The sequence below is a fragment of the Bos javanicus genome, chromosome 7, assembly GCF_032452875.1.
Source record: "Bos javanicus breed banteng chromosome 7, ARS-OSU_banteng_1.0, whole genome shotgun sequence".
Classification (NCBI taxonomy): Eukaryota; Metazoa; Chordata; class Mammalia; order Artiodactyla; family Bovidae; genus Bos; species Bos javanicus.
Window position 1 is genome coordinate 107,504,486 of NC_083874.1, and position 26,637 is coordinate 107,531,122.

At 41.2% G+C, this 26,637-nt stretch overlaps 1 protein-coding gene across 3 annotated transcripts in view; it reads left to right on the forward strand.

Annotated features, from left to right (window-relative positions):
* The window catches only part of FER (FER tyrosine kinase), a 467,773-nt gene that overhangs the window by 175,949 nt on the left and 265,187 nt on the right, over positions 1-26,637 (forward strand). The window contains exon 1 of one of the 3 annotated variants that reach the window (XM_061424537.1): positions 238-2,092. The exons of the other annotated variants lie outside the window; for them this stretch is intronic. Within the exon in view, the coding sequence (XP_061280521.1) occupies positions 1,955-2,092 (138 nt within the window). The 5' untranslated portion in view covers positions 238-1,954. Of the gene's footprint in view, positions 1-237; positions 2,093-26,637 lie in introns of those variants that run through there. 3 annotated transcript variants of the gene reach the window in all.

Consider the following 26,637-nt stretch of genomic DNA (forward strand, 5'->3'; position numbering starts at 1 on the left):
TGTGGTGTTGGAGAAGACTCCTGAGAATCCCTTGGACTGCAAGGAGATCCAACCAGTCCATTCTAAAGGAGATCAGTCCTGGGATTTCTTTGGAAGGAATGATGCTAAAGCTGAAACTCTAGTACTCTGGCCACCTCATGCGAAGAGTTGACTCATTGGAAAAGACCCTGATGCTGGGAGGGATTGGGGGCAGGAGGAGAAGGGGATGACAGGGGATGAGATGGCTGGATGGTATCACTGACTTGATGGACATAAGTTTGGGTGAAGTCTGGGAGGTGGTAATACGCAGGGAGGCCTGGCGTGCTGCGGTTCATGGAGTTGCAAAGAATCAGACATGACTGAGCGACTGAACTGAACTGACTAGATGGACCTTTGTTGGCAGAGCAATGTCTCTGCTTTTTAATATGCTGTCCAGGTTAGTCATAGCTTTTCTTCCAAGGAGCAAGCGTCTTTTAAATTCCTGGCTGCAGTCACCATCTGCAGTGATTTTGGAGCCCAAGAAAATAAATTTGGTCACTTTTTCCACTGTTGCCCATCTATTTACCATGAAGTGATGGGACCGGATGCCATGATCTTAGTTTTTTGAATATTGAGATTAAAGCCAGCATTTTCATTCTTCCTGTTTTACTCTCATCAAGATGCTCTTTAGTTCCTCTTTGCTTTCTGCCATAAGGGTGGTGTCATCTGTGTATCTGAGGTTATTGATATTTCTCCTGGCAATCTTGATTCCAGCTTGTGCTGAGATAATCTACCTAGATGTTTTAAAGAAGGTCTGGCTCATAAAAGGCTCCCCATCCTATGTTGTCTATTATTATTATTCATTAATTCTAACATTTTATTAAGTTATTCTCAAAATATAAAATGAGGCTTTTCCCTAATGGACATGATATAAAAATGAATGATTGTTGTAACAGCAAAATCAAAATGTGTATGTGTTTAGACTGAGAAGTAGAGGAAATTATACAGGAGATACCTCTTATTTTTTTTTTTTTAAGTGCATGGAATTGAAAAAGGAAGCAAAGGATTTAAAGAAAGAGACTTTATGTCAAAATTGTGAACTAGGAAAGTTTTATTGAGTAAGACTTTTGTGTAATTGGTTTCTCTTGCTTTTCTCCTTTTTTTTCTTACTTGTTTTAAAAAAAAGTTTCTTGGAGTTTGGCCCGTTTTAAAGAATGTTCAGCACAGTATCTGAATATGGTATCTGGCATCTAGTAGAAGCACAGTGCCTTCTTCTAAAGAAATGAATGAATAGAACAAGGGTTTATGTAGCAGTGAACAAATTAGTATAAAACAGAGTAACAAAACAGGAGCCTTATTTTCAAATTAAACATTTGTGATGTTAAGTATCCTGAGCATGATACTGCTTCTCCAGCCCTTTCCCCTCATTGTACATTGTTAAGCTCAACACATTTCTGTACAGATATCTTTAGTTTTTATTTAGACCTTAAAGATTATTTTTGTGTATAATTTAGATTCTTTCTCTTTGAATCAGATGAATTATAAAGCATTGGAGAATTATCCCTTCTTGAAATCAATTAAAATATACTGGGTTGAGAAAGGCTTTTTAAGAAGGCTTTTTGCAAGATTTTTGTTTCAAGAAGTGCTTGAAAGTTTGGTCTGTTCTTGGAGATCTCAAGATCCAAGTTTCTAAAGCAGATGACTTCTACCGGTTGTATAGAGAGGAGACAAGGTATTTTTATTTAAAAAGGTCAGTTGCAGCGTGGGTTTGTTTCTGAAATAGTGGGTCTTCACAGTCTGTGGCCCAGTACATCCGTTCCCTTCGTGGCGTGTGTGAGTCCTTCTCCTCCGGGAGCTGAGTGTCAGACTTCGTGCCGACAGGGGGAGACAGTGCCCAGCGGCAGAGCCCGTGTTCCTGCCCTGGCTGCCGGCTCCAGGGAGGCCGAGAGAAGGTGCCTCCTGCGAGCCCTCGCCAGGCCCTCGGCGGAGGCCCGCCATGGAGAGGAGCCATCGGGGCTCTCAGGGTGAGGGCGCGCCGGAGGCTGCCTGTGACCCGCAGCCCTCTGAGTCCTACGGGCCCGGGGACAGCTCCGAGGCCTCCTGCCCGTCCACCTCGGAGGTCAGGAGGGAGCAGGTAAGGCGGCCCGGGGCGTCCTCCCACCCCGGGGGTGCGGACGGAGAGGCAGGCGCACTGGGAAGGGGAGGACCGCTCTGCAGCCGTCTGAGGAGAATCATGTCTGAGGAGAGTCACCGCGCGGAGGGCAGAGGCAGGCGTCCTGGGAGGGATAGGGCCGCTCTGCAATCGTCTGAGGAGAGTCACCGCACGGAGGGCAGAGGCAGGCGCCCTGGGGAAGGGGAAGGCCGCTCTGGCGGTCTGAGAATCACATCTGAGGAGAATCACCGCGCGGAGGGCAGAGGCAGGCGTCCTGGGAGGGAGAGGGCCGCTCTGCAGCCATCTGAGGAGAGTCACTGAGGGGAGGGCAGAGGCAGGCGCCCTGGGGAAGGGGAGGGCCGCTCTGGCCGTCTGAGAATCACGTCTGAGGAGAATCACCGCGCGGAGGGCAGAGGCAGGCGCCCTGGGAAGGAGAGGGCCGGCCTGCCGCCGTCTGAGGAGAATCACGTCTGAGGAGAGTCACCGTGCGGAGGGCAGAGGCAGGCGCCCTGGGGAAGGGGAAGGCCGCTCTGGCGGTCTGAGAATCACGTCTGAGGAGAATCACCGCGCGGAGGGCAGAGGCAGGCGCCCTGGGAAGGAGAGGGCCGCCCTGCCGCTGTCTGAGGAGAATCACGTCTGAGGAGAGTCTCCGCGCGGAGGGCAGAGGCAGGCGTCCTGGGAGGGAGAGGGCCGCTCTGCAGCCATCTGAGGAGAGTCACTGAGGGGAGGGCAGAGGCAGGCGCCCTGGGAAGGAGAGGGCCGCCCTGCCGCCGTCCGAGGAGAATCATGTCTGAGGAGAATCATGTCTGAGGAGAATCACTGCGCGCGGTGGGCAGAGGCAGGCGTCCTGGGAAGGGGAGGGCCGCTCTGCAGCCGTCTGAGGAGAAGCAGTGCGCGGTTTAACCTCTGTGGCGGGGTTATGGTTTCTTTATCTACAGATTTCAGTTTCTTTATTGGCTGGTGAGCCCAGTTTGACCCTCTTAGTTTCAATTTCTGTCAGCAAAGGGAAATAATATTTTTCTCGGATGGTATTAAGTAATCAGTAATGATGCCTGGTGAAGCTTTTCACTGTGATGTGTAACTGTATAGTTCAGTACTACTTTTACCATCAGTTCTTGTGTTTTAATTCAGTTATCTGAAACACAGTAGTATTTTAGGATTTTAGTGCCTGTCATTTCTATGTAAGAATGGGGTTCCATCTTAAGTTTGTTAGTTAACGCATATGTTTACATGCTCTTTTGCAGTTTAAATTTAATTGCCTGCCTCCCGTAAGTTGCTCAGTTAATGACCCTGTATTTTAGGCTGTCATTCTTCCAGATTCGCTACATTAAGAAAAGTAAATTCTGGCCTTCAGATAAGAATGGATAATGTCCAAAAGGAACATTCAATGATTTTGTAGCTTCATATATTTTTTATTTTATATTTGAAGAGAATTTAATAGACATAATTTCTGTTTTAATGTTACAAAATTCGTAGTTATGGTGTTCTAAATACTAGTGTCTTAGAGTCATTGGGTAAGTACCATTTATAAGAATCATTTCTTATATTTGTAAGTTTTATGTTACCTTGATTTAAGGAGTCATAAAAATGTTAGAGGATGTAGAATCTATTGGTGTCATCCTGTCTAATCTGTCATTTTATATATAACAATGTCTCTGAAGACCGAGATAATTAGTGACTCATGTAGCTAGCTAGTGACTTGTACAACTGTAATTTTCTGTAGCTTTAAAATAAAGTCTTGCTTCCTTTTCACTTTTCTCTTCCTGATATATTTTATGATCCTTATTTGATGTTTTTCTGTACTTCTGCTTTTTGTGTATCTCATTACTGTTTTTGCAAAACAGACATGCTCTGAATTTCTTGTTCTTGAAATTGTGTTTAATCCTCTTAATTTTTATCTTTTTCTTTTGTGTCAACTCTGCTTCATGTTTTCAAAATAAAATGGAAAAGATTAAAGTTTTATTATTAGCTATTATATAAATTTCTACATCATTCTGCATTACTCCTACATTATCTTAAGGCACATAGAATAAGAGTTTTTGTCTTGATGGCTATCAGGCACCATCCTCAGGTAGATATTATGTATAGATATGCACACTATCTTCAAATAGATATTTATTGAACTCTCATACCTGTGAATGTCCATCTATAACTATGATTATTTGTTTTTGGTTATTAGCCAATGCTGGCCTAAATATAATGGGACTTTTTAGCTTATGATAAATCTGTAAATATACTTTTAAGCGCTTAAACATTTATTGTCAGTCTTGTTTAGTCGGATGTTACTACATCCACTCAGAAACACACATATTCAGATTCATTTATATTAGCTTATGTGATGATCCATACCTGAATTGATCAAAGGAGGGTTCTGTATTCTTATGAAGTCACTGTGTGCTGTGCTGTGCTTAGTCACTCGGTCATGTCTGACTCTTTTTGACCCCATGGACTGTAGCCCGCCAGGCTCCTCTGTCCATGTCCTTGTCCGCCAGGCAAGAATACTGGAGTGGGTTGCCATGCCCTCCTCCAGGGGATCTTCCCTACCCAGGGATAGAACCCAGGTTTCCCACATTGCAGGTGGATTCTTCACCGTCAACCACCAGGAAGGGCCAAGTAAACTGGAGTGGGTAGCCTGTTATTCAGGGGATCTTTCCAACCCAGGAATCGAACCAGGGTCTCTTGCATTGCAGGTAGATCTTTACCAGCTGAGCTACCAGGAGGCCCATGGAGTCACTGTTTATCCTCATTTCATAGGGATGTTCTGACCTCTTTCATTTTTACTCTCTGTTATTATTTTATGATGTTTTCGGTGAATCCTTATCACCATAAGATATATACTGAGTAATGAGGGCTAATTTTAGGCCGGGGCCATTCTTTTTACTGGAAGCTTGGGCTCTGGTGACAGATGCAAGCCTGCTTCGTCTTCTTTTGCTGAGCTTTGCGGCCATGCTGCTTTCTCTGGCCATCTTCTTCCTCTGTCAGTTAGTGTGTGATATTCATTCTGTGTTATATATGGCACGTTCATTCTTTACCTTAGTTTCACTTCCCCAAAGCATCCCCAGACAGCTCTGCACTTTCTGACACTTCTTTACTGTGCCCCCTGGAATTTCATTCTGCTAAGTGCGCTTCCTTCTCAAGAGATTCATCCTCTCATATCAGTATAACTCAGTGTTAAGAAATGTTCACAAGTAGTACCTTTTTTATTCTTTCACTTTAGGTGAAAGCCTCTGTGCTGTCAAGGCTTTTGGGGTTTGGTTGTACTATATATTTACTTCTTCTCTGAAGTAATTTTTTCATTTTTTCATGAGTTCTTTTATGTTTCTGGTTATTCCTATTCATTTATCAAAGAATAAGTGTTCTGTGGTTCATTGTCTCTTTTTCTACCTCTAGCCATTTGGGATGACTTTAGCATTCATGTGTAAGTTCCATCCAAAATTGTAGTTTCTATATTCATCAGTCTAAAAATAGTACTGATTGAGGTCTGATAGCTGGTAAGCAAGTTTAGGTCAAGAGTCTTTTTCTTAAAGATGGAAGAGGACTCCTTGACCCTTGTTCCTCTTGAGTTTCTGGCATCAACTCTGGGCTGCTTACTTTATAGACTTCTTGTTTTATAAGAAACACAAAACCTGATTTGGTTAGGTTTAGATGTGTTTTTGAATGCAGTTCCGAGTGGAAGATTAAGTAAAGTTTTAGTGAAAATAGAAAATGTAGCACAGCACAAAGCTGCTATTTTTATTGTTATTATTTGTTTATATATTTGTATGTTTGAGAAGGTGCTAGCTTCCACAGGAGCTTTTGTGGCACTGAGATTATTAAAGTGGAAGAATTTCAATGCATCAATAGGTGTTATTGATTCTAATATTAAAGAATCTGGCTATCACGTTTTGTTTTCATAAATACCTCTATTTTGAAAGCATGGTAATCTACCTCGCTCCCACCTCCCTAGTTTTTGGTTGAATTATTAGGGAGACTTAATTGCCTCTGTAGCTTTACAGCATATTACATGCTGTTTTAAAGTTATATACGTATTTCAGTGTTTGGTGATAAGATAATATGAATGAAAGTAGTTAATTTGGTGAGTTCTTGAGATTTATTGTAGGACTTAATCTTTTTCATGAGGACAAAAGCAAAGATTTAAAGAGTTTATGGGCTTTTACATATATTAAGGGAAAACAGGGTCATTGTACATATTTCAGATTGTCCTTGCTTATTTTATAGTTTTAGGTTATTGCTTTATATTCTCAATTTCTAATTAATTTCTGAATAAGATTTATTCCATGTATGAATGATGTGATTTTTATGGCATCTGCCTTGAAAGTATACATCTACTAAGACTAGTTTTGCTTGTTTCTTAAGAGGATGAGAGAGGGTGGCAGTGGTAGCAGGTATGGTCAAAACTGTAAAATAAGCCAAAAGGAAGAATGATAGATGAATACTCTAGACTCTGTAGCCAGTCATTCAGCCAGATAATCCCTAGAATCTTTACAGTTTACTCTTTACAGTGCTTTTCTATGTACTAAAAACATTATTTGTATAAAACTTTATTCTGATTAAGAAGCATACCTATAGATATCTGAGAACATTGGATATATGTTGAAAATTCATCCCAAAGTACTCTAGGAACCCAGAGGTTACAGTTGAAAGAGAAATGGCATGAGATGTTTTTTAGCTTCTTTTACTCAATCACAGCAGGTAAAGTATTTCTACATTTCTAATTTTATAAAGGTATATATCCTTCAGTAATTAGTAAAGTCCACATCTGTTGTTTTGTTTGTGGTAGCAAGAAAGCATTGGCTACCTTAAAGCCTCTTCCTCTCCCTGTACTCCCCCCGCCCAAATCTTGAATTAAGAAAGCACACAAAAGTAGATTGCTCTGTTCTAGGATATGTTGCACTGATCAATCTAAGTGCTGATGGGACCAAGGGAACATATTTCATCAAATAAAGCTAAAGTCTTAGAAGTCAATTCTTGTCATAACCAGAAGTTTCTAGGTAGAATCTAGATATCATTTGAACTACTATTTACTGGAATTCCAGAAATCCTTGGTTATGTGGTTTATCTATTGCATTATTCACCAATGGAAGTTTAGCTTTTGTGTTTCATTTATATTAACAGAAATAAGATACACAGGCATCTTATGGAATTGAGCTTGTAAAGATTATAGCTGCTTTTTTTTTTTTTTTTTAAACTAAAGGGAAGGTCACCAAGAATGGCTGGCCAGAGAGAAATGAAGACTCTTATGACTTGCTTATTACTGGCTCTCTATCAATGTGGGGAACAGCAATAGAGTAAAGAATAGCAGTAGAAAGTGGTAGGAAAACTACTACTTATTTTAAAATTATGATTTGCTACTTAATCACAAATCTCTGCTATTATTCGTCTTTGAAATAAACATAGAATGCTTATTATAAACATAAAAATTTTGAGCTCCACACTTAGTTGACTGTTCATATAAGCATTAACATCTAACAGATTTTAAATAGATGTTAATGTTTATATTTTATCAATTATTACAGACTATTCTGTCTAAGGCAGAGAAGCAAGTATGATTTTTAGGGGGTGCTCAGTGGGCAGGACGGAGAAGGCAGTGGCAGCCCACTCCAGCACTCTTGCCTGGAGAATCCTAGGGACGGGGGAGCCTGGTGGGCTGCTGTCTATGGGGTTGCACAGAGTTGGACACGACTGAAGTGACTTAGCAGCAGTAGCAGTAGCATCAGTGGGCAGGAAGATGACTGACCAGCTCTGTGGCATGAGTGACAGGGAGAGATAAAGGTGGGGTGGAGGATGGCCACCGACAGGTGACGGGGGTCGTATTGGCTCCATCCACCTAGTGCCCCGAGCAGGGGGACCACCAGGCCGTGGGAGGACTGAGTTCAGTGTGGGATATTCACAGCCTGAGGTGTCCTGAACTTCTTGTTGAGATGAGTAGCCACAGTTTAGGATGTCCTTCTGAAGCTGGAGATGAAGACTTGGAAGTGGCCAGTGTAATTAAAGAGGAAGAGAAAAAAAAAATGAAGAAAGTAGGGTAATTTGAAAGATAGAAGAACAAAGGAGTAGACAGTTCAGTGGAGAGACAGACAAGGCTGAAAAGCTTTCTGTGGCTTTGGCAGCTTTAGAGGTTCTCAGTGAGCTCAGAGGGAACATACGTGCTGTGGAGTGCGCAGGGAGAAGGTCGGGTTGCAATAACACAGGAGTGAATGGGTGAAGAAGTGGGGTTTCAGCTGAGCAAATGGTTTCAGAATATTGAAGGATAAGATGTATTCCAGATTGGATTCAGACTGAGGGACTTTAGACACTTACTTGGGCTTCCCTGGTTGCTCAGACAGTAAAGAATCCACCTGCAGTGCTGGAGACCTGGGTTTGATCCCTGGGTTGAGAAGATTCCCCTGGAGAGGCAAATGGCAACCCACTCCAGTGTTCTTGTCTGGAGAATCCTATGGACAAAGCAGTCTGGCAGGCCACAGTCCATGGGGTTGCAGAGAGTCGGACATGACTGAGCGACTTCCACTTTACCTCTCTGAGTCTGAGTTTCCTAAAAAAGGTTGGCGATTTGAATCTGGAACACAGGAGACAGTTTTGCCTTGATTACAACAGAACCAGTGAACCTTCCACAGGAGCAGAAGTTGTTTTGTTTTTTTTTTCCCCCTCACCTCACTGATAGCTCCCTAGAGCTTGCATTACTATCTGGAACGTTGTAGTTGGTCAACAAACATTATCTAAAAAAGGAGAGAAATCACACAGGAAGATGGTAGAGTTTGAGGAAAAGGCTCAGACCAGAAGCTTGGGGAACCTGAGGAGGATGGGGAAAATAAGGCTCACAGTGGAGACAGGAATGACGAGAGGAAACGAGAGTCACCCAAAGAAGCATTTCAAGAAAGGAGCCATCAGTGAGATACAGAGGCTGAGTGATCTTACTTTCCTTTTCTGTGCTATGTTGCCAACCACCATTTTTTTTTACTGGCTTCAAAAAAGCCCTGGATTTAGCTCCTGTGGGTCAGAAGTCCAGGCCTGGCCCGACTCCTTGCTCAGGATCCCAATTAAAGTCAGGTTATTTGCTGGCTGTCTTCTCACGTGCAGCTTGCGGGTCTGCCTCAAGCTCCTGAAGTTGTGGCAAAAGTCAGTTCCTTGCATTTGAGGATTGAGGCCCTCATTTGCATGCTGGCTTTCACCTGGAGGTCACCAGGATACTTTGCTGTATGATCCCCTCCGGCAGTGGAGGACGTTCTTCACACTGAATCTCTGTTAAGCTTTAAATCTCTGCCTTCAGGGAGACGCCAGTCTCTTTCAAGGGCTCACCTGATTGGGTCAGGCACATTCAGAATATTCTCCCTATTTAAAAATCAACTGTGTCACATGCACATAACCTAATCGTAGAAGAAACTCCACCACGTTCACTGTCCCAGTGATCATGTGGGATGAACACACCAAGGGGTGGGAACTATAGAGACCGTTTGAGAAATCTGCCTTCCCCAGGGCTCAAGTAAAATGAAAGCTGGAGAGAGAACAGGAGATATGGCAATACCTTTTTCCAGGATGGTAGTGAAAACCTGGAAAGACTATCCTAATTTAAGGCATGCAAGTAAGGCATCCAGGTGGTGGCACTAGTGGTAAAGAACCTGCTAGTCAGTGCTGGAGACATAGAGACGCGGGTTTGATCCCTCGGTCAGGAAGATCCTGTGGAGGAGAAAATGGCAGCCCACTCCAGCATTCTTGCCTAGAGAATCCCATGGACAGAGGAGCCTGGCTGGCTGCAGTCCGTAGGGTCACAGAATCAGACATGACTGAAGCGACTTAACAGACATAGTTTCACGCTTAAAAGCAAGTAGGAAAACATCCAGTTTCTCCGTGGATCATTGTCTCTGTGACTTCTACTCTGAAACAAGTAGGAGAAAAAATATTCTATTTGGATTTCACAGATGAATGTAAGTTCACATAATAAAGATCAAATGTTCTTTCTACTCTTGTTTAGAAGCAGTTGTAAAGAAGTTATTTTCATGATTTCGCAAAGTATTGTAGATTAGAAAGAGCAAATGGTAAATATACCGAGTGCAGGCGTGGAGTGGCGAGGGACTGGGGGAGGAGCAGAATCGGGCATTGTCAGTGGCAAGAAGTGATGACCCGTATTTTAACATCACTGGAGGAATCTGGAGGGCGGGGAAAGGCCTGAAATTCAGATGGAAGAAAATCTGAAACAGTTACCTTGTAGTTTTGACTTAGCAAAGTAAGATTATGTTCATTTTGAACCATGTATTATTGATAGTAACACAGAAATATAAATTTGTTTTGTGAAGATAGTCTTTTTTTCAAAATATGGTCTAATGAGGCATCTCATTAGTGCCATTTAGTTCTAAAGTAAGTTATTCTTTTAAAAATTCTTAATTTCTACTGAAGTTTAAAGATACCGTAATTCGCTGTTTGATTTTATTTTGTACCTTTTAAGACTTAAGACAATTTGTGGATAATCTTTTGAAACTTTGTATGATTCTTAGAGCCCTGAAGCTGGTTTTTTAAAAATTCTAGACATTAATCTTTTGGTTCTGTAGATTATCTTGTTCCTACCCAATCATTGTAGGGAAGAGATCAAGTGATGTGATTGCGATTACAAGATTGAATGTAAGAATTAGTACTCTGGATGAGAACTTACTATTGCCCTTGCAAAAGTTACCTAACCACTGCAAACTTCAGCTTTTTAATATATGAGGTGAGGCTAAGAGGGTCTGCTACGTACTGTTAGAGATGACTAGATGTGCAGAAGACTGCGTGGACAGGCTGCATGGTGCTTGGCACATAGTTCGTGCTCAGCAAATGTCAGCTTCTGTCAGAGCTGTTTTCAGAGCATGTCCATATTTTCTCCACAGTGACCTCAAGCAGTGTATTGTGGCTGTCCTCTTTAACAGAGCCCCTAAAGTTTTAGTAGTAGTGATGTTATTCTCAGTTTTATTTAAGTATTTGACAGTACTTAAAATCATTTGGCTTCTCACTGAGCTACTTTGAAATGTAATGGAATTTATAGGTACTGAATGAAGCATTTCTGACATGTGGATCCAGCCTTTCCTGTATCTGTATTCAAAGGGCTCTCCCCTATCTTAGTTTTTATCTTTTAATAGAAAAAAATAATTTTATCTGTCTGATGTTTCGTAGTTTTCAGTCATGTCTAACATTTTGCCATTCCAGTCCCCAGTGCCTGTGTGTGTGTGTGTGCTTGAGTGTATGTTCTTATTAGCAGCATTCTTTAGTCTTATAATTATTTAAAATTTTTACTGGTCTTTTTATGTTTTTATTACATTTTTGAGATATGGTATTCAAAATAGTGCATCTTTTGGGGGTGTAAATGAACAACAGTTTTTACACTAAGTGTTCTAAATTTGAATGCAGTCATTGTTTCTATGTAACATTTCTACTTTAATGTCATTAGAGCATTTTCTCCTCACCTCACACTAAATTTCTGAATGAGTGACCAATGCCCAGCATTGGTTGACTTTGTGGATGTAATCTAAGCCAGGGGTTACAGTAGAAAAGGGAGTTGGCTTTGTCATCATACATGTGTCATGAGTTGAGTCATCTCACTGCTGATCTCCATTTTTCTCAACTATGTGAAGTGAAAAGTTTGAAGTAGAAAAATAGCTAGCTTGGAAAAGTCCTTCTAATACCATTTCTATATAAACCATGAAAAAGATCTGATAGAATAAAGACTATGGCCCAATAATTTTATACTTATTTCCAGTGTTAATCTTTTTACTACATGCTCTATATGTATAAACTTATATCAACTTATGTTTTTGATTAGTGGTTGATTGCCTTTGAAATTCCTCTTTTCTTTGCTGGCGCCTTATAATTGGAAACAATACTGTATCCAAAAATGTGAAAACCACGTGTGCTAATTAGTGTGAAAATAGATGCTAGCAAAGCAAATAAAAAGTTAGCTACTGTTCCAGCTGCTGCACTGTAAATGAATAAAAAGGTCCTGTGACCTTGCTGCTGCTGAGCTGTGCGTATTGCTGTATAGTTTCTGGAGTAATCAGGGTTCCTGTTGGGAAAAACTGTCTCTGAGACTGCAGCTATACTTCTGATAGTGCATTTGAGGGCACGGTGTTGTTTTGGCCTGAGATAAGTGTCTAAAACCTGGAGTGGTAAGAGTGAACAATAAAAATGCATGTATGTACATTTTAATCTCACTGTATACAATTTATGAGAATAATGCAATTTTTGGACCAGTTTTCCTGATTAATAGAACTCACGTAAGCTTGGTTTTTTTTGTTTTGTTTCTGACGCTTAGGGCAGCTGATGATCACGTTACGAGGTAAATATTCAGCGACTCTTTGTCAGCTGTGCATCAGTTTCCTAGGACTGCTGTCACAAATGACCACAAACCTGGTGGCTTAAAAACAACATAGATTTATTCTCTCGTAGTTCTAGAGGCCAGAAGTTAAAAATCAAGGTGCCCCCAGAGTTGGTTCCTTCTGAGTGAGAAAGCCTCCCTCCAAGCTTCTGGCAGGTAGCTGCTGGCAAACCCTGGCATTTCTTGACCTGTGGGCACGTCATGCCAGCCTATGTCCCCTTTCTTCACACCACCTTTTCTTCTGTGTGTTTTCCTCTCCTGTTTGTCTTCTTGTATGGAAGCTTATCTTTGGATTCGGGACCCGCACGGACAATCTAGGTCGATTTCGTTTTGAGATCCTTGATTATAAACTCCTTAATTATAAACTCCTTTTCCAAGAAGGGTCCCATTTATAGGTTCTGGGTGGATATACCTTTGGCGGGGGCTCACATCCAGCCCATTATAGCTGTGTATGTTTTCTCTTTAATTGTCAAATTTTTCAAAAGTTGAAACTTTGGTTGTGAGCAAGACCTTTAACTTTGAGAGAACCTGGTTCTTTTGACCTTTTATTCAAATATTTTTTGAGTACCTATTCTGTGAGCCCCAGAAATATTAAATAAATTACCCAAGGTCATGTGGTCGAGTAGCTGAAATGTTAATCCCGCTTTGATACTGATTTTTTGCTCTTAATCACTGTGCTGTTAGGTCTGTGTGGAGTAGTCTTTGCCAGCCTCTGATCTCATGCTTCCCAAGAACTCTTTTCCAAATCCCTGAAAAAGGAATGTTGTCTAAATTTTGGTCAATAAATGTCTACTAAATTGCTACAAAGATAGAATAAACAGAGGATTTTCTGGCCTGAAAATGCAGATGAAGACACTTGATTCTAGTTCTGGTTTTGACTTTAACTCAGACTTGAACCAGAAACATCCTTGAGCTTCTGGTGAAACAAAATTACTTTTATGGTATCTCCCAGTTGGGAAATGTTATGGCTATTTTTAAAAAGATTTTTCTCTAATTATGCCTATAGACATTCGGAAGTAGAATGCCTTTGCATATCAGAATGTATATTATTATGAGATAGAACTTTTCCTGTGTTTTGATTATGACAGCAACAGCATATTTATTTGACTCATTATTGGGTGCTAGGAACTTTGCTTAGTCCCTTCTGTGCCACATTTCATCCTTATAGTAGCCCTGTTCAGTTCAGTTCAGTCCAGTCGCTCAGTCGTGTCTGACTCTTTGTGACCCCATGAATCGCAGCACACTAGGCCTCCCTGTCCATTACCAACTCTCTGAGTTCATTCAAACTCATGTCCATCAAATCGGTGATGCCATCCAACCATCTCATCCTCTGTCGTCCCCTTCTTTTCCTGCCCCCATCCCTCCCAGCATCAGAGTCTTTTCCAATGAGTCAACTCTTCGCATGAGGTGGCCAAAGTACTGGAGTTTCAGCTTTAGCATCAGTCCTTCCAATGAACACCCAGGACTGATTTCCTTTAGAGTGGACCGGTTGGATCTCCTTTCAGTCCAAGGGACTCTCAAGAGTCTTCTCCAACACGACAGTTCAAAAGCATCAATTCTTCAGCGCTCAGCCTTCTTCACAGTCCAACTCTCACCTCCATACATGACCATTGGAAAAACCATAGCCTTGACTAGACGGACCTTTGTTGGCAAAGTAGTGTCTCTGCTTTTGAATATGCTATCTAGATTGGTCATAACTTTCCTTCCAAGGAGTAAGCGTCTTTTATTTCATGGCTGCAGTCACCATCTGCAGTGACTTTGGAGGCCCCAAAAATAAAGTGTGACACTGTTTCCACTGTTTCCCCATCTATTTGCCATGAAGTGATGGGACCAGATGCCATAATCTTCGTTTTCTGAGTGTTGAGCTTTAAGCCAGCTTTGTCACTCTCCTCTTTCATTTTCATCAAGAGGCTCTTTAGTTCCTCTTCACCTTCTGCCATAAGGGTGGTGTCGTCTGCATATCTGAGGTTATTGATATTTCTCCCGGCAATCTTGATTCCAGCTTGTACTTCTTCCAGCCCAGCATTCCTCATGATGTACTCTGTGTATAAGTTAAACAAGCAGATTGATAATATACAGCCTTGATGTACTCCTTTTTCTATTTGGAGTCTGTCTGTTGTTCCATGTCCAGTTCTAACTGTTGCTTCCTGACCTGCATACAGATTTCTCAAGAGGCAGATCAGGTGGTCTGGTATTCCCATCTCTTAAAGAATTTTCCACAGTTTCTTGTGATCCACACAGTCAAAGGCTTTGGCATAGTCAATAAAGCAGAAATAGATGTTTTTCTGGCACTCTTGCTTTTTCCATGATCCAGTGGATGTTGGCAATTTGATCTCTGGTTCCTCTGCTTTTTCTAAAACCAGCTTGAACATCAGGAAGTTCACGGTTCACATATTGCCGAAGCCTGGCTTGGAGAATTTTGAGCATTACTTTACTAGCGTGTGAGATGAGTGCAATTGTGCGGTAGTTTGAGCATTCTTTGGCATTGCCTTTCTTTGGGATTAGAATGAAAAGTGACCTTTTCCAGTCCTGTGGCTACTGCTGAGTTTTCAAATTTGCTGGCATATTGAGTGCAGCACTTTCACAGCATCATCTATCAGGATTTGGAATAGCTCAACTGGAATTCCATCACCTCCACTAGCTTTGTTCTTAGTGATGCTTTCTACGGCCCACTTGACTTCACATTCCAGGATGTCTGGCTCTAGGTCAGTGATCACACCATCGTGATTATCTGGGTCGTGAAGATCTTTTTTGTGCAGTTCTTCTGTATATTCTTGCCATCTCTTCTTAATATCTTCTGCTTCTGTTAGGTCCATACCATTTCTGTCCTTTATCGAGCTCATCTGTGCATGAAATGTTCCTTTGGTATCTCTGATTTTCTTGAAGAGATCCCTAGTCTTTCCCATTCTGTTGTTTTCCTCTATTTCTTTGCATTGATCGCTGAGGAAGGCTTTCTTATCTCTTCTTGCTATTCTTTGGAACTCTGCATTCAAATGTTTATATCTTTCCTTTTCTTCTTTGCTTTTCGCTTCTCTTCTTTTCACAGCTATTTGTAAGGCCTCCCCAGACAGCCATTTTGCTTTTTTGCATTTCTTTTCTATGGGAATGGTCTTGATCCCTGTCTCCTGTATAGTGTCACGAACCTCATTCCATAGTTCATCAGGCACATTATCTATCAGATCTAGGCCCTTAAATCTGTTTCTCACTTCCACTGTATCATCATAAGGGATTTGTTTTAGGTCATACCTGAATGGTCTAGTGGTTTTCTCTACTTTCTTCAATTTAAGTCTGAATTTGGCACTAAGGAGTTCATGGTCTAAGCCACAGTCAGCTCCTGGTCTTGTTTTTGCTGACTGTATAGAGCTTCTCCATCTTTGGCTGCAAAGAATATAATCAATCTGATTTCGGTGTTGACCATCTGGTGATGTCCATGTATAGAGTCTTCTCTTGTGTTGTTGGAAGAGCGTGTTTGTTATGACCAGTGCATTTTCTTGGCAAAACTCTATTAGTCTTTGCCCTGCTTCATTCCGTATTCCAAGGCCAAATTTGCCTGTTACTCCAGGTGTTTCTTGACTTCCTACTTTTGCATTCTAGTCCCCTATAATGAAAAGGACATCTTTTTTGGGTGTTAGTTCTAAAAGGTCTTGTAGGTCTTCATAGAACCATTCAACTTCAGCTTCTTCAGCGTTACTGGTTGGGGCATAGACTTGTATTACTGTGATATTGAATGGTTTTCCTTGGAAACCAACAGAGATCATTCTTTTGTTTTTGAGATTGCATCCAAGTTCTGCATTTCAGACTCTTTTGTTGACCATGATGGCCACTCCATTTCTTCTGAGGGATTCCTGCTCGCAGTAGTAGATATAATGGTCATCAGAGTTAAATTCACCCATTCCAGTCCATTTCAGTTCGCTGATTGCTAGAATGTCGACATTCACTCTTGCCATGTCTTGTTTGACCACTTCCAATTTGCCTTGATTCATGGACCTTACATTCCAGGTTCCTATGCAATATTGCTCTTTACAGCATCGGACCTTGCTTCTATCACCAGTCACATCCACAGCTGGGTATTCTTTTTGTTTTGGCTCCATCCCTTCATTCTTTCTGGAGTTATTTCTCCACTGATCTCCAGTAGCATATTGGGCACCTACTGACCTGGGGAGTTCCTCTTTCAGTATCCTATCATTTTGCCTTTTCATACTGTTCTTGGGGTTCTCAAGGCAAGAATACTGAAGTGGTTTGCCATTCCCTTCTCCAGTGAACCACATTCTGTCAAATCTCTCCACCATGACACGCCCGTCTTGGGTTGCCCCATTGGCATGGCTTAGTTTCATTGAGTTAGACAAGGCTATGGTCCTAGTGTGATTAGATTGACTAGTTTTCTGTGAGTATGGTTTCAGTGTGTTTGCCCTCTGATGCCCTCATGCAACACCTACCATCTTACTTGGGTTTCTCTTACCTTGGGCGTGGGGTATCTCTTCACGGCTGCTCCAGCAAAGCGCAGCCATTGCTCCTTACCTTGAACGAGGGGTATCTCCTCACTGCTGCCCTCCCTGACCTTCAATGTGGGATAGCTCCTATTATTCCTATTAGGCAGTACTATTATTATTCTCAGCTTATAGAGAAGGAAACTGATGAAGAGTTAGGCAACTCGTCCAAAGTCTTGTAGATTGGGAGTAGGGAGGTCACATGTCAACCCCATTCAAGACTGTGGAACCTGTCCTCTTAACATCTGCTTATATCACCTCTGTTGTGTAGCTTCTGTAATTTAAGTGATGTAATAGGAGTTGCACATTATGGCCCATGGGGTCATATCTGGCCTACTATGTCTATTTGGGTGGCTTGTGAGCTAAGCCTTGTTTTTATATTTTTATTTATTTTTCATTGATTGATGGTTGGTTTACAGTATTGGTTTGGTTTCTGTCATACATCAGCATAAATGAACCATAGGTGTACGTATGTCCCTTCCCACCCCCTGCCCATTCCCACCCCTCTGGGTTATTCCAGAGTTTGAGTTTGAGTCTACTGGTCTCACAGCACACCCTCCTTGGCTGCTTGTTAACGTATGTTAGCGTATATGCTTCCGTGCCACTCTCTCCATTCCTCTCACCTTCTCCCTCTTCTCCTCCAAAATGATTGAAAAAATTTCAAAAGAAGGACTACTTCATGATATGTAAAATTTATATGAAATCAGGTATCAGTGTCTATAAATAAAGTTTTAATTGAACAGAGGCTTGCTAAATTTTTTTGGCATATTGTCTGTAGCAGCTTTCATAATACAGCGCTACAAACATTGGCCTTGTTGGGTAGTGATGACTGATACATATGGGCCAGGAACCTAAAATATCTCCTGTCTAGCCCTTTACAGAAAAACGTGCCAGCCAATGTAGTATCTCTGAGAATTATTATTTTTACCCTTTTATTGCTTTTATGGCAAAAATATTAAGAACTTCTTTTTAGGTTTCTTTTTCAAAAAGGCAGTTTCTAAGTAAAGTTTTAGATTTTTGACATTTATTTTTAATATTATATGCCATAATAAATATTCATCAGTAGTGGGGCAATGGTAGTGAATATTTGCATGCTAAGTTGCCTCAGTCAAGTCTCTGCGCAGGTGTATGGACTGTAGCCTGCCAGGCCCCTTTGTCCATGGGCTTCTCCAGGCAAGAATACTGAAGTGGATTGCCATGTCCTCCTCCAGGGGATCTTGCTGACCCAGGGATGGAACCCACATCTCTTAGGTCTCTTGAATTAGCAGGCAGGTTCTTTAGCACTTGCACCACCTGGGAAGCCCCGATTAATATTTAGGAAATCATGTAATTGGGAATTGTATGTAAAAATATATTTGTAGGCTTATTACTAATAGTTTGTAAATCATCATAGAATATTATGTCCACTTCATAATGCAATGTCTAAAATTATAGTAAATATTTTTATACCTGAGGTAATTGCATGTCGTAGAATATCCCTTCTTATTTTCATGATTTGTATTTAATTATTTATATTTGAGAAGCACTTCCCCTCTAGCACAGAGGGCTTCCCTGGTGGCTTAGATGGAAAATAATCTGCCTGCAATGCAGGAGACCTGGGTTTGATCCCTGCATCAGGAAGATCCTCTGGAAAAGGGAATGGCAACTCACTCCAGGAGTTTGAGAAGATTCACATTCTTCACTGGTATACCTAGTTTATGCTTAGTATGAAGAAAGTGAAAATAGTGTTTAAATCTCAAGTGAAACTTCTATTTGCTTAAATGTAATAAATGTACTTGAATAGTCCAGTTAGCTCATCAAGAGTAGGTATCCCATACAGATTTCTATTTAAATCTACACCAAATGTCTTATTTAAGAGAACTATATGTTGCAATTCTGGTGAAATTACATTCTTGTTTGTATCTATTAGATGATTCCTCATGAGCTGGTACCTGCCTGTTGCAGGCAGAAGTATGGAATTGTAATGGTTGTCATCCAGATCGCCACATGAGATTTAATCCATGTACTTGTACGTGGATTACATAAGCATTGTTTATATAAAACAACAGTTTTATATAAGCATTTATATAAGCATTATTTATATAAAAGCAAAACTGGTTAAGAAAGAATTGTCTTTACACTCTTAAGTATTCTGGTTAGTATTAGGCCAAATGATTAGAGTTACATCTGTGTAACCCATTTTGTTTCATTAATCTCTCTTCATCATACATTTCAAAATCATGAGTTCTTGTTGATTTTTTACACCTAATATTATCTGAGTAGTATTGCTTTTTGTTAAAGTTATAAGAATTTCAGGATAAACTCTATAATCAAAGTTATTTATAGCAGATTTGAATCTTTCAAAATACAGTTTTATTTAAATTTAGTTTTTTAAGAATCTATTCCCATAAGATGATTCAGTGTGCTTGAGTACTTTGCTGGTTGTATTGTGTTCATTGGCTGATGTAGTTTTTATTATACTTTCTACTTGTTCACTCTTGTGTAAAAGCTTTAAAATAATGAGAAATATGTATAATGTGCCAGCCAGTCTTGAATTTATGTATTTTGATTATTCTTTAAAAGCTTTTTCAGACTATTGTATTTTTGTAATTCAAAGGAATGGACTTCTGAAGAATAATTTTTACAAGTAAACATAAGTAAATGGTAGAACGAATATCTGTGTACATTAAATTGTAGGGACCGAGTTAAAACACCTTCTTCTGGTACAGGGATTATTACTTTATGTAATAGCTTTGGAATTTTCTATCTCAGAAGACCATTAGAAAACATATTTCCATGAAAGATTTTAGAGACAATTTCTCATGTTAACCTTTACAAAATAATCATTATAGTTTATCTTTATAATAGTATAGTTATTCAGTTCAGTTTAGTTCAGTCTCTCAGTCGTGTCCGACTCTTTGCAACCCCATGGACTGCAGCACGCCAGGCCTCCCTGTCCATCACAAACTCCTGGAGTTTACTCAAACTCATGTCCATTGAGTCGGTGATGCCATCCAGCCATCTCATCCTCTGTCGTCCCCTCTTCCTCCTGCCTTCAATCTTTCCTAGCATCAGGGTCTTTTCCAGTGAGTCGGTTCTTCGTATCAGGTGGCCAAAGTATTGGAGTTTCAGCTTCAACATCAGTCCCTCCAATGAACACCCAGGACTGATTTCCTTTAGGATGGACTGGTTGGATCTCATTGCAGTCCAAGGGACTCTCAAGAGTCTTCTCCAACACCACAGTTAAAAGCATCAATTCTTCGGCACTCAGCCTTCTTCACAGTCCAACTCTCACATCCATACATGACCACTGGAAAAACCGTAGCCTTGGCTAGACGGACCTTTGTTGGCAAAGTAATGTCTCTGCTTTTTATTATGCTGTCTAGGTTGGTCATAACTTTCTTTCCAAGGAGTAAGTATGAACTGTTATCACATAATATAATGGTTAACCAAATGTTTGATGAGGGGATGCATCTTTTTATAGACGTATTCCAACTAATAAATGGGAAATGAATGATAGGATTTGAACACCACCATTTACCACCCTGTGAACTGGTAAACGTAAACGCTGAGCATCAGTCCCTGCTGACATCACAGCAAGAGAGAACCAGACATTATTTCCTGGTACATACCACCATGCTTTCACTGAAGATGTTAAACCCAAGTCTGATTTAGCCTCTGATCCCAGCTGCTAATTTGTAGAAAAGAGGACAGAGGACATGCCAGACTGCCCCTGGAGTGTGGAATCATGCAATCCCATGCTGTGAACCCTGAATCCTATGGCTGGGTCTTTAAACAGCTAAATTGTAAGTAAAATATAGGGACAGAGAGGGAACCTATCGAGTAAAAGGTGCTTAAAGGTACCTTAAATAAAATTTAAAAAATGCCCCAAACCAAAACTATCTTTTCTAGGGATGCCCACCAAAGACTAACAATCATGCAGGTGAGTGATTTGTTATGGACAGCAGGATAGTGGTAACCTCGGAGGGAGGCATGCAGGTGGTGGTTGCGCCTGGGGCGCGTCGAATGGAAGCCGCCTGCAGTATTTAGCAGGGCTCTATTTCTTGACTTGGGGGATGGTTACAAGGGCATATATATTCCTTGTGTTTGATTGTCAGTTTTTTAATGGTAAAAAAAGCTGAGATAGTTTAATTGTCCAATTAAAATACTTGGAAATTCTCTCCTCTATCCACCAAATCTAACTTACGTAGTAGAATTGATAGAGAACATATTTACTGATTCACCAGATTTTATGTATGTGTGTGACTCTGTGCTGTTCATGTGTAAACTCATGTGTGTGTGTGTGTGTGTGTGTGTGTGTGTGTGTACTCTGGCAGGCACTATTCTGATTTTCTGTTCCTATGTAACAGATCACTGCAAAGCTTAAAGGCTTATAACACCCAGTCATTTTATTTGTTCATGAATCTCTGTTTGGGAAGAATTCAGTGCAGAAGGCTTATCTCTCTTCCATGTGCCATAACTGGAACACTTGGACTAGGCGCCTTCAGCTCCACCTCCTAAGTGGTTCAGTCCCATGATTTACAGTTTGGGTACTGCTGGCTCCAGGCTCAACTGAGCTCTCTTTATCTCCTGTGGGTCTGTCTGTGGGTTGCTTGAGGTTTGTTACAGCTTGAGGTGGCTAAGTTCCAGAGTATGTGTTCTGAGAAAACCAGAAGGAAGCTGGTTGTGGGACCTGGGCTCAGCCGTCACGTCGTGTCCCTTCACCATAGTCATGTACTCACCCAGAATCTCGAGGAGGGGACATATGCCCCACTTCCCAAGAAAGTGGAGTCAGAGTCTTTATGGTAAGAAGGGTGCGTGTGATGGAGGTACTATTGAGGCCATTTGGGGAAGTTCATATGCCACACGCACTGTCTCACCTTTGAATACAAAGCTGAGTGAGATTAAGTCTTTGTCTGCAAGGAGCTCAGAGTTGAGCAAAAGACAGGTTAGCAGATCATTATGACAAGAGTATGGGGAGTTTGATGAGGGTTAAGCCTGGGTCCCATCAGAGAACATAAGACGATGTCCTAGATTTAGAGCTTCAGTCCTCCAGGTGAAGGTCTGCTTTGTGTCTGAAGAAGACACGGGGCTGGACAGGCCAGAAGACAGAAAATTGGAATAGTTTTTCAGGAAAAGGGAGAGGCATCATGTATTACTCGGGTAAGAGAAAATATGGTGTGTTCTAAATCTTCAGTATTTATATATGACCACATTATGGGTATGAAAAGTTAAGTGGAGAGAAATGATATTGGATATTATGTCGGAGCTTAAACTATGGAAAAACCTTTGTGTGTGAACTGGGGTTTTATGGTGACCACAGTGCAGGAGCCATTCAAGACAGTAAGCTGCAGAGTGAATCGATCTGGCTTACCTTTTCACAAAGAGGACTCCGGGGTTTCGTAGCGAACAGGAGCAAAGAACTATCCAGGCCAGGAAGGCTGGTGCTGAACTAAATCGAATCAGGGAGTACCGAAAGAAAGGGGCTGATGTTTAAATCTGTCTTTGTTTTTTGTCTGTGCTGCGCCGTGTGCAGGATCTTAGTTCCTCGACCAGGGGATTGAACCTGTGTCCCCTGCAGTGGAGGCGTGGAATTGTAACCCCTGGACTGCCAGGGAGTCCCTGGGGCCAGTTTTGGAGGTATTTTATAGATACAGACTTTGGAATTTGGTAACTGATTGGAGATGGATATGAGGGAGCAGCAGTACCAAGATTGCCCTCCAGAGTTCTGCCTTGGGAGTTCTGTCATTGGTGGTGCTCGCCGCAAAAGATGAGGGTCGTCGGAACAGAAGGACAACAGATTGGACTGGGTGAAGGATGGCGAGTGCTAGTTGGAGGTCAGGCTGCAAATGTGGCTGTTGGGAATCCTCAGCACGCAGTTTATAAGTGAAGTGATGGATAACTGTGTTTGACTGTGGGGCAGGAGAGGAGGGCCACGGAGGGGAATGTTGAGTGACTGGTGTTGAGGGCCAGGCGGAGACAAGGGATGCGTAATAAGGGCTTTCCGGGTGGCGCACTGGGGAAGAAGCTGCCTGCCGTGCAGGAGACACATCAGGGAGGGCTGGAAAGATCCCCTGTGTAGGGGACGGCGAGCCACTCCAGGGTACGTGCCTGGGACACTGCATGAACCCAGGAGCCTGGCGGGCTACCATCCATGGGGTCGCAAGGAGTCAGACGTGACTGAGCACACACAGACACACACACACGGGAATGAGGTGGATCAACCAGACAGAGTAACCTGGCACAGTCCGTGGGTCACAGGGAGTCAGACGTGACTGAGCACACACACGACACACAGACGTGCACACACACACACAGGAATGAGGTGGATCAACCAGACAGACTAACCTGGCAGGCTACAGTCCGTGGGGTCGCAAGGAGTCAGACGTTGATTGAGCATGCACACAGACAGACACACAGACACACAAAGACATGCACACACACACACACACACACGGGAATGAGGTGGATCAACCAGACAGAGTAACCTGGTAGGCTATACAGTCCGTGGGGTCGCAGGGAGTCAGACGTGACTGAGCACATGTCAGACAGACACACACACGAATGAGGTGCATCAAGCTGACAGATGGAGAAAATCAAGAGGCGACGATGTCACTGAAGCAGGGAGAGACAGGCGTCGTCAGAAGGGAGCCCCGCAGTGCCCGCAAGTCTAGCAGCGCTGAGGTCGTGTGGGGGCGGGTCAAAGGTCAATGACGTGCGGGCAAGTAGACAACAAGGGACAGGGGCACATGGGCACGTGGTTGACTTTTTCCCTTTTTCTATCCAACTCTCAGGTGGCTAAGTTTCAGAGGGAAGGAAAACATAGCATGGTGATCTGTGGAGAATAAGAGTGGTTTAGTTGTACCGCTATCCCAGTGTTGAGGTTGATCATTGTGGGTGTTTCTGGTCTTTCCTCCATTGACAGAGTGCTTCCTGATTATCTGCTGTCCTTATACAATTTTCCTCCATTAACTCATCTGTTTTATCACATGAAGCAAAAAGAACATAGGCTAGGGTACTTTTCATAATGCTTTCATATGGCTTCTGGTCGGTTATTTCATTGCTTGTATTTTATTTTTTAATGAGAGGAAAATTCCAAACTCCATTTTAGAATTAAAAAAAAAACTTTTTAGTAAGATAATCTTCTTTCTTTATCCTTTGATAAAGAGGATTATTGTTTAATTAAGATTCATCCTTTATTGAGTTATTTTTCTTGGTATTATTTCAAATGAAAATATTATGTTTCTGTCAGTCAGTTCTATAGATATTATTGAGTAGTACTGATAAAAATTGGGTTTTTGATTGGAATAAAGTATAGCTATGCAAAAGTATTCTGAATTAGAAATAATGCAAATTAATTGTGCAGTTTCAGTTACTTCTATGGCCAAGGAAATCATTGATATTTTAATCTTATATTGAAGATTAGAAAAAGCAGTACCTGTCTTCTTTCAGGTTCATATCTGTTAGAGATAAAGTTCTTTATGCTCTTTGAATTTTAAATGTGAATTGTGAGCTTATCATGAACTAAGCGGGTTTAAAATGCTTTCTGAGGGATAAATTTTGTCTTCTGAGAAGCTTATTTGAATATGGCTAAATGGCATTTTGAGGCTCTGGAAAAATTTTTGCTGTGTCTAAGGCCATGAAAATATGATTAGAATTAAACACATCTATACAGTATTATTCTTGTTCTCTTGAGTGTATATACACACACATACATATATATATATACACACACACACACATACATAGAAGGCAGTGGCACCCCACTCCAGTACTCTTGCCTGGAAAATCCCATGGGCGGAGGAGCCTGGTGGGCTACAGTCCATGGGGTTGCTAAGAGTTGGACACGACTGAGCGACTTCACTTTGACTTTTCACTTTCATGCATTGGAGAAAGAAATGGCAACCCACTCCAGTACTCTTGCCTTAGCAGCAGTAGCAATATTTCTGCTGAGCTTGATATGTGCCTTTGAGCATAGCTATTCATGTTAAATTAGACCTAGATAGACTGTAAACCACTTCCTCTTTTTCTTACCCATCCTGAGAAGTTGTGAATTCATCTAAGTACTACCAGCCTTTATATGTATTTGTATCAGCTTTCCTCCCGTTTTATAGGAAAATTTTCTTCTCTATAAACTATTTTGAATCTCAGATAAAACACACTGAAGCTACTTATAAGGTAGGAAGTTAATGCTTGGCAAGGAGAAAATGGTTTGAATATATATCTTGAAATAGGAATGCCAGTTTGACTAAGAAATGAAGATAGTGTAGAACAATCAAGGTGCCTTTAAAAGCCGTGCTTTCTAAGATATGTAGGTCATGCAAACCTAGGGAAGTTTAGTCAAGACAGTTGATGTTCACTTTGGTTATGATTTAAAAAAATACAGCCTCTCAACTTTTAGGGCCGCCACTTCCAATTGAACCAATCACTTTTTGCCTCTAGTTGTATATTGAGATAGGTAGAATGTAATCACAGCCAAAAGAATGCTGTGGGGAATGTTGTCATCAGGAATAAAAATGTAAAGACCATTCATAACTTTTCAGGTACTTTTATTAGAATCTTCATGAAGTTTTGCTCTGCATGAGGTAACTACAGGAAACCTTCTTGGAGAGGCTTTTTTATTTAAGGGCTTAGTCAACTCTGTATTCAGCGGTATAGTGTTTTTTCCTCAAGCTGCTAGTAGTTCTGGACTATACTTTCTTTGTCATAATCTTGTCTATGAGCATTTCCAATAGGTATAAATTAAGGTATCCTCTATAAAGACAGAGATAGACAATGCTAATTATAAAATCCATGGAGAACTCAGTAGGAATAAGGGGATTACGGGATGTTCAGATTCTCGTATCTCTAAACTTTTTCTCCAATGTAATAATTTTGCTTAATAAAAATATAATTTTAATTATTTAGAATTATTATACCATTATGTACATTGTGTTCACATATACCATTATACTTTAATAACTTTGTGAGACCATTGGTACGGTTAGTTAGTGAATACCCACTCTTATTTTTCAAATGAGAACTGTGGCTTGTATGGTGATACCTAATCAGAGTGCTTCCTGATTTACAAGTATGATATTTGGAGCTGCACATTGAGTATTCTAGGCTAGTAGTTTGGTGTCTCTTTTTTCTTATTGATTCTTCTCTGCCTGTTGCCGGGTGGTGAAACAGTGAATGAATTTCTGAAAATACCAGTAAATATAATGAGTGCTTTATTAATTTAAACAGATTAATACCTGTTACTTAGAAAGAGAGACTTGGTCCCAAGATTTCTAGCTGACATAGGTAACTCTTCTAGGGATTTTTTTTTTCCCTTTTGTGAAGAGCACACAATAAATGGAGCAGAGTATGTGGTTAAGGGAAAGGTTCATCGTCTCCTCTCTTCATTGCTCTCTTCCTCCTTTCTCTCCTCCTAACTCTTCTTGTTTCCCTATGAGAGCAACTTAAATATGAAAGTCAGTGGGACAGTGCATCACAGAGATGTCTGTTAGGTTTTTAAAGGTGTAAAGTCCTTGGGAGGGCAGAAAGGCAGGAAGTACAAGTAGAGTGGTCATCCTTGGTGGGAGAGAGACAGCTCCATGTGTCCACATGGGGACGGGATTAGAATGGGAGGGGAAGGAATACGTTTGTGGGCGTGAAAAGGGATGCTGAAGGGGTTTCTGCCTTGTAGTTTCTTTCTAAAGAGGCAGGGGAGGGTAGATCAAGGTGGTTTAGACACAGAA